General features: G+C 39.5%; 1 protein-coding gene across 1 annotated transcript in view; it reads left to right on the top strand.

Moving 5' to 3' along the window:
* Positions 1-14,756, top strand: part of LOC144605992 (ATP-dependent translocase ABCB1-like) — a 56,651-nt gene that overhangs the window by 19,607 nt on the left and 22,288 nt on the right. The window contains exons 11-16 of the mRNA XM_078421734.1: positions 2,834-3,004; positions 7,411-7,572; positions 10,342-10,542; positions 11,376-11,522; positions 12,559-12,663; positions 12,844-12,921. Of these exons, the coding sequence (XP_078277860.1) occupies positions 2,834-3,004; positions 7,411-7,572; positions 10,342-10,542; positions 11,376-11,522; positions 12,559-12,663; positions 12,844-12,921 (864 nt within the window). The remainder of the gene's footprint in view (positions 1-2,833; positions 3,005-7,410; positions 7,573-10,341; positions 10,543-11,375; positions 11,523-12,558; positions 12,664-12,843; positions 12,922-14,756) is intronic.

The raw sequence follows: 14,756 nt of genomic DNA, 5'->3' as shown, positions 1-14,756 counted from the left end.
TGGTTCTGGGAGGGGGTCCTGTGGCGGCTCCCAAGGGTCGGGCCATACCACTACCGACCCCTCGGCACGGAAATGGACCAGTCCAGGATGGCGGTCCGGACTACATATATAAGGACAAGGTTTTGGGCGCGAAGCCATTCCGGCAGACTCGACCCGTCTGATAACCACGTATTAAAACCATAACACCCCCCAAAATACCTGGCTCCTTGCCTTTATTTCGGGCCTCTACCGATGCGCCACAATACCAATAAAAAACAACAGAACACACAAAATACATTTTAACTTGAACATCCACCACAGTGACTCCTCCGCATTCCTCACTGTGATGGAAGGCGAGAAAAAGTTCAATCTCTTCCCTTCTTTGTCCTCCAGTGGTCGGAGGCCTCGAACCCATTTACGGGACGATCTTGACTCCCATAGCCAGTGGTCGGGCCTTTGTCGTCGGGGCGATCATGCACCTGCATCGGGGGAGAATCTCAGCTCCCTTTAGTCCCTTGCGAAGGGTGACACGGAATCAGAAGATGTAGAGTCATTGTGGATAGAACTGAGAAATTGTAAGGGTGAAAAGACCCTAATGGGAGTAATCTAAAGGCCCCCAAACAGCAGCCTGGAGATAGGGTACAAGTTGCATCAGGCGTTAAAATTAGCATGTAACAAACATCCACCACAGTGGCTCCCCACATTCCTCACTGTGATGGCAGGTAATGAAGTTCAACTTCTTCCTCTTTCTTCTCGGGGATGTCGAACCATCCGCAATCTGGGCGATCTAAGCCCCCGCAACCGCTGATTTGGAGGCCTCGCGTCAGGGTGAACAAAACTCTTGCGTCGGGGCGGTTGCAACTCTCTCTGTGGCATGAAGCTCCCAAGTCAGCCTCTTCTTACCAGAGACTGCAGGCTTCATGATGTTAAAGTCTACAGGCCCCGTGGTTGGAGCTTCGATCCCCGGCAAAGAGATCGCAAGTTCCGCGATGTTAAAGTCCTGCAGACTCCCGTGGTTTGGAGCGCCAGGAAAGGCCGCCAAAATCTCCACGATGTTAGGCCGCAATGTGGACGGAGATACGATACGGGGAAAAATTGCATCTCCATCGAGGTATGATTGAAAAAAAAATCCCCCAAATCCCATGCCCCCCCCCCCCCCCACACCCCCCACATAAAACAAACCAAGGGACACTAAAACATACTCTTTAACATGTACTAAAAAAAACAAAAAAGAAGAAAGGCCACAGACTGTTGGCGAGGCAGCCACTGCTGGTGGTGCCACCTGGTGGTCATAAGGATGGACACAAAATGCTCAAGTAACCTCATAGGTCAGGCAGCATTCCTGGAGAATATGGATCTGACGAGGGGTCCCGACCCAAAACGTCACCTTCTATGTTCTCCAGGATACTGCCTGACCCATTGAGTTATTCCAGTATTTTGTTCTTTCCTTGGTAAACCAACATCTGCAGTTCCTTGTTTCTAAAATTCATAAGGATGTTGCCTGGATTGGAGGGCTTGTGTTATGCAGAGAGATTGGATAGGCTGGGTCTGCTTTTCCTTAAGGGAAAAAGGTCGAGATGTGACATGATAAAATTATGAGAGCCATGGACTAATAGCTAGGCAGAGACCGATTCTTGTGGTTGGACTGTCTAAAACTAGAGGGCATAGGTTTAAGGCGACGGAGATGAGATTTGAAGGGTTCTTAGGGATATTTTCTTTACACAAAGAATAATAGGTAACTGGAATGAGCTGCCAGAAGAGGTGGTAGAGTTAGGAACAGTAATAACATTTAAGGCACATCTGGGCAGGTACCTGAATGAACAAGGCACAGAGAGAAACTGAACTAATGCAGGAAAGCAGGATTGGTATAGATGGGAAAGCTGGACACAAAGCTCTGGAATATCTCAGCGGGTCAGGTAGTATCACTGGAGAAAGAAAGGATGGGTGACATTTCGGGTCGGGATCCTTCTTCAGACTGGCTGTGTAAACAATAGATGGGCATGGGGTTGGCATTGATGCAGTGGGCCAAGGGACAGTTTCTATGCTATACAGCTTCATATCATTATGATTCTAAATGCATAAGCCCAGATGATAGTTTTTTTTAAAGTTAGAAAGTCTCTTTTGAAATTGTCTTGTATCCTTTCGTTCCTCTGTCAATTTGCTGAGCCAGGCTACATTGATATTCATGATTTAAATCTGATCTGATCCCATGACAAATGACGACATTGACAAATATGCAGCACTCTCTAAATGTATCTGAGATATAGCCCCCTTCTCTGTTGAAAAAAGGAATATCGTCGGTGCATCACTAATTCTGTAATGGATGGATAATGAATCTGCTATAAAGAAAGTGTCATAATTCAAAAGCGCAATTTTCACATTCACCTTCACAGAAATGAGATTTGAATGGGTCTTGCGATGGACATGCAATCAATGGTACCAGGTTAATGTTCAGGCAAGAAGATGAAAACTATCTCTGGAGACATTGGAAAACTGATAGCTGGAGTTGACATAAGGGTCAGGTGTCCTATTCTTGTTTCTATTTCTTTTAGTTCTAGTATTCATACAGCCATTAATTTGGTCAAAGTAGGCACATTTATATCTCACTGTACACATATCAGTGAGATATCAATTTTATTAATATATAATATATTAATATTTATTTTACTGGATATATTTAATAAATCAGTTTTATTTCATCTCCAGTGATGGTTACTTCAGTTATTTTGATCTTAAGCTCAGGAATTCTGTCTTTGAACCCCAATTTTTCATGAGCCCCTTTCAAGATTAATTTGCTGTATTTGTTTAAAGACTGTAGGAAATAGCTTAAGGTTTGTGCTTTCAAATCTTACAGAAATTTAACACAATTGTTGGTGAAAGAGGTACCCAGCTGAGTGGTGGACAGAAGCAGCGAATTGCTATTGCACGTGCAATAGTCAGCAACCCAAAAATTCTTCTGCTGGATGAAGCGACATCTGCTCTCGATACTCAGAGTGAATCCATAGTGCAGGCAGCTCTGGATAAGGTAAGTGGGCGTGAATTAAGGCATACCAGAATTCCTCACTGACCCCTCTATTATGTATCAGACTGCTTGAAGAAGCATCATTTAACCAAAAACTTGAATTACTGATACCTACTGAAAGTATTAAATTTACTTCCAGGTTTCTTCTTTCATATGAAAAGTTTTACTAAGCCTCAAATAATGTTTAATTCTTTAAGCCGCAAAAGTTTGAATGTCCTTGAATTTTAATTTCCATTTAATTTGGACAGAGTAAAGCAGATACCTGATCCAATCCCATCAGCTTCTGAGAAGGCATGTTCATTACAATTATTGCATGGTTTTTAATTTCCTTCACTCTCACATTCTCTTTTTTTATAATGGCATGATCATTGTTCCTGAGATTTCCCGTTTCCTAGCTTTTACAGACACCACCTCCCTAATTTCCCACTGTACTCAAATTGAAAATGTTAAACTCCATCCTTACCCTGATTCTCCTGACCTTTCTCAATATTCCAGGCTTTTACAAAGGTGTTAGAATTATAAGAATGACTCACATTGTCCTCTCTGCTATGTCATTCAACCTCAGTGTCGTTTACTTTCAATATTTTGCTTCACCTAGATAACTCTAATAATTATGGACATGGAACTCTAACAGGCTATATGATGTTTTAAGATGTGGAATTGCAGACAAACTGTGAATGAGCACCCAGTATATTTATGATAAAAATTTGAGTTGATTTATAAATGGGTTCTGGATTCATGTGATTATCAAGATATTGTTGCACAAGATATTGTTTTACTGGAATAAGGCTTGCAATCGGAGTTCTACCCACTGGATGAAATAATATTGAACCTAAATATGATATGTCTATGGTGGGGAAGGAAAGAATGGATTTAGTGGCAGAGATGGGAAGTGAAAGGGTGAGACAAACAACACTGCTGACTATGGAATCTGATAAGAAAAGAAAGTGATGAGTGGAATCGGGTAAGGTGGGGATGGTGGATGAATGGAACCAGTAGGGGAGAGGACAGAGAACCCATAGGTCTGAGTCCTTTTTTTGGCTCCACTTTTCACCTCCTAATCTGTGTTGCAATCTTTACTGTACCCCTCCTCACCTGTCTCCATCTACCCTTCAAACTCTCTTCACCTGGATCCACCTGGCTACTGCCTCCCCCTTCACCTGTTCATGCTGTTTATCTCTCCTTTATATTCTTAGCCCCAATGTAGGGTCTTGACCTGAAACATCAAATTTCCTTTTGGCTCCACAGATGCTGCTTGATCCACTGTGTTCCTCCACCAGCTAACTTTATGCTCCAGATTCCAGTATCTCCTGTGTCTCCATGTACTATACAATGCTCCATTTAAGAATTTTAATTAATTTTATTCTCTTGTGTTCAATTGTAGCTGTTTTAATGCCTTGACTGTCATATAAAAAGTACAATTAATTCAATAGGCATCTGTTGAAGGTGGAGATAAACTATTATTTTAATGATATCTAAACAATATAATGTAAAAGAAACCCAAGCTGGTTTAACCAATTGAGAATTCTAGCAAAAGAACTGGAATATATGAAACGTCCCTCAATTGCTCATTCTCCTTTTGGTAATCAGTTATATTCCTCAGGAAATAAGGCTGTCAATAGTTTCAAAAGTAAGAAATGTTATTATATCTTCCAAGAACACCTTAAGTAATGTCCCATACAATTGCCGCATTATTTAGAAAATGTTGCAGCCTGTTAGTGTGAAGCAACTTCCGCATAATAAAGATCAAATAATCTGTTTGAGGTGCATTATCCCTTTTACTAATGGAGTTATAATTATTTCTTCACATCCTCAATGATTTAAATGGGAAGATTGGTCAATTCTTGTATGGAGCTTTGTGTTTCGGATGTGCATGCTCATTTGAACTTGAATTTTGGTGTTGACAGTCTAATATCTTAGAGTCATAGAGTCATAGATTGATACAGTGTGGAAGCAGGCCCTTAGGCCCACCTTACCCACACCAGCCAACATGTCTCAGTTACACTAGTCCCACCTGCCCATGTTTGGTCTGTATCCCTCCAATCCTGTCCTATCCATGAATTAGGTTAATTTGAAGGTCTACTTGTAGATGGACCAGAATATGTATACCATGCACCTTAAATGAAAACATGAGAAGAAAATTTAAGACAAATGATCTTCCACTTGGAAGAGTGGAGATTAAAAAGCTCCGGTTCATTCCAGTCAGACGATAGAATGAGGTCACGCACAATTTTTAATCAGTACAGGTGACTTGGACTCTAATTTAAACGTTTGAAAATACTATGGGATATGCTGGCCTCTGTTTTAAAATATTGATATGACTTTTGTTCACAAACTAATGAAAATTAAGTTCCTGTTTGTCAATTAAAGGTTTTCTGCAAGGAATTTAGCATCAGTGGAAGTTTGACTCATTTTAGATGACTAGTTTCTTGTTGCCTAGCTTGCTTTGGAAACACTCTCACTGAGAATTTTACTTTCTTCCAAGTAAAGTGTTCTGAACCCATTTTGGTTCATAAATTCCAGACATATAATATGTAATTTTAGTGCATTCCATTTCAGCATCTTAATTTTCTCTCCATACAACTTCTATTGGTCAAGCCAACTATAGGAAAAAAATGTTAAAGCTGGCAACACAGTGGTCACTTGATTTGGGGGATAGTCTAAAAGACTTTTGGCATTTCAAGTTTAGCATTTATTGGCATATGCACACGTACGATGAGGTACAGGTGCAATGAAAATCTTGCTTGCAGAAGTATCACAGGCATATAGATGACACACAAAAACATAAATTATGCACAAGTAATATGTCGGACCTGAGAGTCCCAATGCACAAGTTATTAAAAGTGGCAGACACAAGAAACTGCAGAAGCTGGTTTACAAAAATTGACGCAAAGTACTGGAGTAACTCAATGGGTCATGCAGCATCTCTGGAAAACTCTCTGCTATTTCAGTCAGGACCAACTCAAAACATCACCTATACGTGTTCCCCAGAGATTCTGCTTGACCCGCTGAGTTATTCCACCACTTTGTGCCTATATTTCATTAAACATGGCAGGCAGGTTGTGAAAACAGGTAAAGAGGCATAGGCCATTCCAAGCTTATCAACAGAGACATTGTGTGTAACAAGTCAGGACATTATTGTGAACTTTATAAAATAATGTTCCAGCCTCATCTGTTGCACAATGTTCCATTCCTGTCACCACATTATTGAAAGAAAGTGAAGGGATGAAGATGATCTAAAACATCTATGAGAATAGTTCCTGGAATGAGTGATACGGTTATAAAAAATGATTGTAGTGGCTGGGAGCATTTTCTCTACTGGAGGATAATTAGAGGCTGAGGAGATTTGATTGCAGTACATAAAATAATGAGTCTGAACAGAGTGGATAGTGGGAGACTGTTATCTTTGGCAATGTAGTGGAGGATAGAGGACACAGATATAAAGCAGAAGGGAATTGAGAGTGACATGCAGAAATACTTTTTGGTGAAAGTTGTGGAGGAATCTGGATGCACTGCCTGTTGATGTGTTAGAGGCAGCTTCTAATGTGTGCTTCAAGAGAGAAATAGTTATGTATATATGGCAGATAAAAAATTGCAAAGCTGCAGAAAAAGTGATAGTGTATAGAACTAGAATTCACAGCGAGTTCATGGACAAGAAGGGCATCTACTATTCCCTGGTAATCAGCTTTGTTTATTTTGTTCTGAGACTGATGCGTTTGTATAATTTGCTTGCAAATTATTAATATTTTAAGGAAATGGGAAACCTAAGAGGTTATTTTAGTGATTATTAATTATTAATATTTTAAGGAAATGGGAAACCTAAGAGGTTATTTTCTATTCGTGGTAGAACCTTTTAAGAGCAGAAATGCCAGCCAAATTGCCTCCTTCTTTGCTGTAACCATTCTCTGATGCCATGTCCAGTGGTGGCACACATGCAGCTTTCAGCAGAATAGAGAATCTAGTCCAAGTGTTAAATCAATTCCAAAGAATGATTATGCCTGAAATATGAAGGACAAGGCTTCTTTCCAGGGTTACTGTCTGGACCACTCCTGTTTGGAAACTTTCTTGTATCTGTTTCATGTTATGTTTAATGCTTTAACAATGCTTTAGAAAGGCTCTAGTCGATTCTAATAATTTGTCTTAATAAAATTAAAGGCTCAAGATTATGCTACATGATTATTAATGTATAACAACTTAACACACATCTCTCACATCATTTGACTCCACTTTAAGATAAGTATTGAAATCGTAAGCAAGGGGATTTATTTTGTTAATAGTCACGTTTCAAAGCATGTAAACCAAAGTCTTTCATTAACAAGCAATGTGATTCCCCAAATTTAATATTTTAATGTTTCCAACCATTGTGAACAAGATTTAGATCATTCTTTCTGATCACCTTTTCACTACAGGCCAGAGCAGGTCGGACAACCATCGTGATTGCCCATCGCCTCTCAACAATCAGTACTGCTGATACCATTGCTGTTTTTTCCAATGGAGTAATTTCTGAACAAGGTATGCACAGTGAGCTCATGGACAAGAAGGGCATCTACTATTCCCTAGTAATGCAGCAGGTAAGCAGTAAACTGCAACCAAATCACCTTTGTTTATTTGTTATTCTATGACTGATATAGCTGTATAATTTGCTTGCAAACTATTAATATGTGAAGGAAATGGGAAATCCGAGGAGGTCACTTTCTATTCATGACATTCTCCTTAATAGCAGAAATGCCAGTCTTAGGTCATGGTATTTCATTTTTAAATGTTAAATTATCACAGTGGAGACTTGTTGACATTTTTCCTCTTTGCCACTTGGATTATCTGAGTTGAGGACGCAATAACCTGGAAAATTGGTCACCTGTTTAGTATAATAATTTTAAGCAAATTGGCCGATGTTATTCTATGCAAATCTGAAAGACCCTTCATTTAGAAGTCTGGGTTTCAGAAGACTTTCATTGCATCCAGAAGCCTATGGCAGATGTTGGGACTGATCTCAAAAAACAACTGACACACTGGCACGCTTTCTGCTGAGCCTGAGACTTTTCAATCCTCTGAGAGATCGGCTTTTAAATGTAAGTGTGTTGGAGCAATTTAAGAATAAGCATTTGAGAGTATGCAGGATGAGTGTCAAAATGAAAATTATGTAAGAATACAAAGTGGATGATCACAGAATTGATGATTGTTAAACACGAGGATTTTTTCTTGTCCCCCATTGAATGGGAATGAAACAGGTGGAATGCATGATGAATTGTGCCAATGGGAATGTGAGACTACAAAGTGTGTTTTAAGTTATTGGATAGGAGGAGTTCATCATATTTGTATGGAGGAACATAAACAGAATGAGATATATAAAAGCCTATCCATGTTCTTCAGAGATGCTGCCCAACCCATTGAGTTACCCAGCATTTGGTATCTCTTTTTGTACACCAGCTTCTGCCGTTCCTTGTCTCTACATTCTCACTCAGACATCTTTATCTTTAATCTTCTGAACTACTTCAATGAAGAGCAGCAGCATGTCATCTTTCATTGAGGCAGGCTACCGCCAGTCCCGATGTGAGACCATGCACGTATGACATTAACTCAGTTGTCTCTCCATCGGCCTCATCTGAATACCAACGTATTTTCAGCAATCACTTCTCTTTCAGCAGTCCAGTAACTGATCTTTTGTGCATCACACAGTTACTCTATATTCCAGTTAGTCCTGTTCACTCGAACATCCGCCACCTGCTATGTCCCTGAACCTACACTCCTCCAGACAGATCAGCTGTGATCAACAGGATGGCACCAAATGTAACACCGTCCCTTGGACAGTCTTGTTTTCTGCACTATCACATAGATATTTTTCTGTCCTCTCCATTGCTCCTCTCTCAGTAACACGCAGCATGCCTGTTTTCTCACTTTTCAATTTATGATTAATTATATTTCCTCCTCTACAGACGTGGCCATATCCACTTAGTTGCAAACTTTTCCACTTTTATTTCAGATTTCCAGAAGTCGCACTATTACCCTTTTCAAAATTTCATATATGTGTGAGACCTCCGTCTGTAACTGTAACCCACAATTCAAACTATGCAAAATTAATGAACAAAATGCCGTTTGATTTATTAAGCAATGTGTTGTTTGTCTGTTCATAAATTATTAACTGATTAAGGATTACATGCATGTGGCAACATCCAGCAGCATGAACAGCCTACCAAAGCCTCAAATTAAACATTTTCATCTCAGATTGTAAATATTCTATGTCCTTGGCTCTCCCTGCTCTCCCATTGAACTTATTTCAATGCAAAATCCTACATGAACCTTGCATTCATTCTACTCTCTGAACTCTTGCATTCTCCTTTCTTTTGTTCCCAGCATGTGGCTTGGCCTAATCCACTGGAATACCTTCCATTCCATTTTATCCCTTTGGCTGCCCTTTAAAACTCACTTCTGACCAGAGTTTTGCTGCCTTGCCTGTCACCTCTTTTATTTTGTGGAACAGTAGCTATTTCTGTGGCCCTACGCTTCTGCCAAGATCCTCTGGATATTTTTTATGCAAATTGATTTTTTATGCAAATAGAAGTTGTTGCTTTAAGCTGCAGTGGAGGTTCAGCACTGAATGTTTATGGCTTGTTAAAGTATTTAAACCACATTATGAGTGACAAAATCCAAACTAAGAATTGCTCATTGCAAAAATAAGTGATCTTTATTAGACATAAATACTATGTGGTGTGGATGCTTCTCAGCAACATCAGACATACATCTCCATCTTAAATTCTAACTGTATCTATAGTTTAAGTGTGGTGAATTGCAAAATGAATAACTACCTCTTCGAATGTGCTGTATGCCAATACTTTTGTGAAGACATAATAGTTCCCTTCTGGCCACGATTTATTCCTCCATTGTTTATACTTGCTGGGGCATTCATTGCAGTTTCTCAATAGGTTAGCATGTTATGAAAGAGTGAACAGATCACAAATATAACCTGACTTGTAGGATTTGACCTGACATGCTTTTGTATGAAAGGACACTTCCCCCCCTTCCCACCCCCCCCCCCCCCCCCCTTCCCTCACCCCACTCCTCCCAACCCCACTCCTCCCATCTCCCACTTTCTCCTCACAAGCTTTGGAAAGGTTTTGTTGATGTATTTACCAAGCAGCTTAAAATCTGGAACCAACACTTCTTGAGGGGAGGTGACTAGCTTGGGTAATTCTAACTTGCTGATAATGCAGGGCCTTTGAAATTCACCTTGCCCACTTAGAACTTCACTACATGACACAGGTGTGTTTTTTTTAGCACTTAAGTGATCGCATTTAAGTTAATCAGCAATCTTAAGAAATACTTTCTTTTTCCTCTTCTTTAAGAGTTCAAATAAGATGGGTGACTGTGCCGAAGAAACAGGCGATGCTTTGGAGAATGTGAAAGAACTGGAGAACGATGAAGTCAAAAGCATGCAGATGATGAGCAGGGGCAGTTTCAGAAGAACGTCAAGCAAGAAACTTAAAAAAATTGCTTCCTCTGAATCAAACGAAACAACAGAGAATAATGAAGAAGCAAACAAATTGGTCAGAACTGAATGTATATATGTGAATTTCCATATGGCAAACATTTTGTATAAATATTTATATATTGGCTGTGCACACATAAAACTAACAATAAAGATGAGGTGCAAGTTACAGTTAAAATGGATAAATAACCTGGTCCAAAGAGATATGTCCTTGGGTATGGAGGGAAGTTATGAAGGAAATTGGAAGGGGTGTGTCTATAATCTTCCAAACATCCATAGGTACAGGTGTGGTCACTGAGGACCGTAAAACCCCAACAGTTGCATTCTTGTTCAAGGAACTGTACTTGGATGAACTGAGTAATTACAGACCAGTCAGTTTAATGATGGTAGTGGGGACTGTTCTAAAAGAATAGTCAGGGATGGAATTAAAAGTCACTTGAACAAGTATGGATTGCATAGAGAAAGTCAACATGGTCTTATTTAAGGTAAACCATGTTAGAGTTTTTTGTTGAGGTATCAGAGGGTTGATGAGTCAAGTTTGGTTGCTTTGGTATAATGGACATACAAAATGCATTTAATATGGTACTGCATATTGGTCTTGTCATCAAGATTGAAGGCCACATAATTAAAAGGGTCTATGGTAACTTTTTTGCAGGAACAGAATGCTGATGTGAAAGGTTGTTTTATTGGACTGGAGGTAAATAAATGGGGACATTCACCAAGACAGTATTATGACTGCTGTATTTCCCAATGTATATTAACAATATCAAATCTGACATAGTTCTTTCCTCCTCAGATAATAGAGGAATGGCTTTTTGAATGCATGCCCTTATTCTGACATCTATGCTGGAATGATTTAATTATATTGTTTTAATTCTGGAATTTTTATAGGAAGAAGATTTGGCAGAAGTTTCATTTCTACAAATTCTTGCTCTGAACAAAACAGAGTGGCCATACATTGTCATTGGATGCCTCTTTGCCATTGTAGGTGGTGTTGTACCAGTAGCATTTGGTGTGGTGTTTTCCCGGATTATTGGGGTGAGATTTGTTTTTATGCACTCGGTAAAGTCAAAGATTTGAAGATATAAACCTAATTAAATGTACTAATATATATAGTCGACATTTACCTAGGAAAATGATAGCGACAATAATTTTAACATTAAGGTGGAAACTCATCCTATGAGTCAAACGTTTCAGACCCATCAAAGAGCATATGATTGTGGGTCACACAACACTGCTATTTAGTCAATGGTGCTATCTTCAGATTAGATACAAAATATTGGACCTATCTTCTCAGATGAAAGTAAAAAAAATTGCAATGTTTTAATGGAAAACTGGAGTGCTCTCTCAATTTTACTGCCCAATACTACCCTTTGACCAGAATTTAAAATGATTAGACCTTGTTTGGTCATGACATCGTTAGTTTGGAAGACATGGTGCATGCCAATGAGCTGCCACTTTTAATTACACACAGCAGTAATTTATACTTTATTTTGAGTCCAGACCTACTAACTGGTCCGTGAAATACAAAGGCCTATGTGAGAAAAATGCCAGGGTAAACTCTCTCAAATTGAGATAGATGAGGTGATTTTTTAAAATATACATCTTAAAAGCAGTGAAAGTCAACTGTTCTGTCCATGGTTGTTAATCTTATCTTGTTGGCTCCAACTGATGCCACCAAATACTAATCAATGACAATGTCTGAGGAAGGGTCTCAACCCAAAATGTCACCTATTCCTTTTCTCCAGAGATGCTGCCCGACCCGCTGTGTTACTCCACCTTTATATGTCTATCTTCAGTGTAAACCAGCATCTAATATTCTAATTACACTTCCTTCCTACACTAAACATTACCCTTATCTATTCCTCTTTATCCAAGTTCCTGGGTTTAATCTCTTTAGGTCCAACAATGTTCATAATGCCCAATGCCCTAATCATTGTTATTCACTAATAGCTGTAAGGTAATTATCATCAACCTGCAGTTTTAACTGTTTCCTTTACAATTGGCTGATAAATACTGAAAAGCTGTAAAAGACACTGCCTTAATAACATCTTTGTTTTTTTCCTTCATCTAGGTATTTGCAATCACTGACCCTGAACAGAAACAGCAGAGGGCTTCTATATTTGCTTTGATTTTCCTAGGTTTGGGAGCTCTCTTATTATTGAGTCACTGTATACAGGTGAGTGAACAGAAAGAATAGAAGCCCCTTGCCTTCCTCTGTCCACACATAATATCAAGTTGCAAAATTATAACCATTTCACTTGCTAGTATGAATGTTACTTTAGGAAATCATGAGAATACAAAAGCTCCATGGTCATCTAACATTCTAATTATATTTTTTTCTTTTGAAATCTTCAAGGGTTACATGTTTGGAAAATCTGGGGAAATCCTTACAATGAGGCTGCGTGTATTATCATTTAAAGCAATGTTACAACAGGTGGGTAGTTCTTCTAATTCCTGTTAGGACTGAAGTGCAAAGGTATAACTGTGAATTATTAATCTATACGGATCTCAGACACACATCAAGTATCTGTAAAAGTTGGAAGAGAGAGAGGAATTTGTGCAATTTGTTGGAGATTCCCTAGATTTTGGGAATCCCTAAATTTGGGGAATTAACTTTTTACAATTGGACAATAATGCTGGAGTAACTCAGCTGGTTAGGCAGCATAGAAACATAGAAAATAGGTGCAAGAGGAGGCCATTCGGCCCTTCGAGCCAGCACCGCCATTCATTGTGATCATGGCTGATCATCCCCAATCAATACCCCGTGCCTGCCTTCTCCCCATATCCCTTGATTCCACTAACCCCTAGAGCTCTATCCAACTCTCTTAAATCCATCCAGTGATTTGGCTTCCACTGCCCTCTGTGGCAGAGAATTCCACAAATTCCCAACTCTCTGGGTGAAAAAGTTTTTTCTCACCTCAGTTTTAAATGGCCTCCCCTTTATTCTAAGACTGTGGCCCCCGGTTCTGGACTCACCCAACATTGGGAACATTTTTCCTGCATCTAGGTTGTCCAGTCCTTTTTAAATTTTATATGTTTCTATAAGATCCCCTCTCATCCTTCTAAACTCCAGTGAATACAAGCCTAGTCTTTTCAATCTTTCCTCATATGTCAGTCCCGCCATCCCGGGATCAATCTCGTGAACCTACGCTGCACTGCCTCAATTACAAGGATGTCCTTCCTCAAATTAGGAGCCCAAAACTGTACACAATACTCCAGATGTGGTCTTACCAGGGCCCTATACAAATGCAGAAGAACCTTTTTACTCCTCTACTGAAATCCTCTTGTTATGAAGGCCAACATTCCATTAGCTTTCTTCACCGCCTGCTGTACCTGCACGCCAACTTTCAGTGACCTGTGTACAAGGACACCCAGGTCTCACTGCACCTCCCCCTTACCTAACCTAACTGAGCATCTCTGGAGAACATGGACAGATGACATTTTGGGTCGAGAGCCTTCTTTAGTCTCTAATAGTTGAATTGGACCGCAGAAGTAAATTATAATGTGATTAAAAGAAAGTTAAAATATGATATAGATGGGATAAGTGAATGGTCAAATGTCTGGAAAATTGATTTTTGCTGGTGTGCAACTTGGTGCTGTAGAATCTGTCCACTCCATCAAATGGTATTTGGACCTACCTGGAAGTGAGTAGATGAAATCGAGTTTAAACTTAGTTTAGTTTAGTTTTGTTTAGAGATACAGTGTGAAAACCGATCCTTCAGCACACTGAGTCTGTGCCACCATTGATCACCCGTACACTAGTTCTATGTCATCCCAGTTTCAGATCCTACACTTTAGAGGTGAGTTACAGAAGCAATTAACCCACAAACCTGCACATCTTGGGAATGTGTGAGGAATCCGAAGCATCCCACGCGGTCACAGAGAGAACGTACAAGCTCTCTGCACAGCACCCTTAGTCAGGATCTGTCTCGAAGGCAGCAACTGTACCACTCTAATGTTTACATGAGGAAATGAAGCAATTAATATATATTTTAATGCAAACTATTAGCAATCATTGGAAAAATAACGTACACAGTTTTCTTGAAGTCACTTTACTTTCTGGACACTATTTCAAATGGACATTTTAGTCTATTATTGAATAATTTGATCACAGGGATGTTCTATTTTAATGAGAATTCATAGGCACAGGTCACATCAATATGATCATAATCGGGGGCATATGGGTGGGAATAAACTCGAGCTAATCTTCCAATGGGAAGTAGATGTGCCTTTTTGGAGACTTATTTGGAATTCTTGCTCTCAAGCATT

Source organism: Rhinoraja longicauda, chromosome 2 (assembly GCF_053455715.1).
Source record: "Rhinoraja longicauda isolate Sanriku21f chromosome 2, sRhiLon1.1, whole genome shotgun sequence".
NCBI lineage: Eukaryota > Metazoa > Chordata > Chondrichthyes > Rajiformes > Arhynchobatidae > Rhinoraja > Rhinoraja longicauda.
The sequence above is the reverse complement of the archived record's forward strand: the minus strand, read 5'-3'. Positions and strand labels throughout refer to the sequence as shown.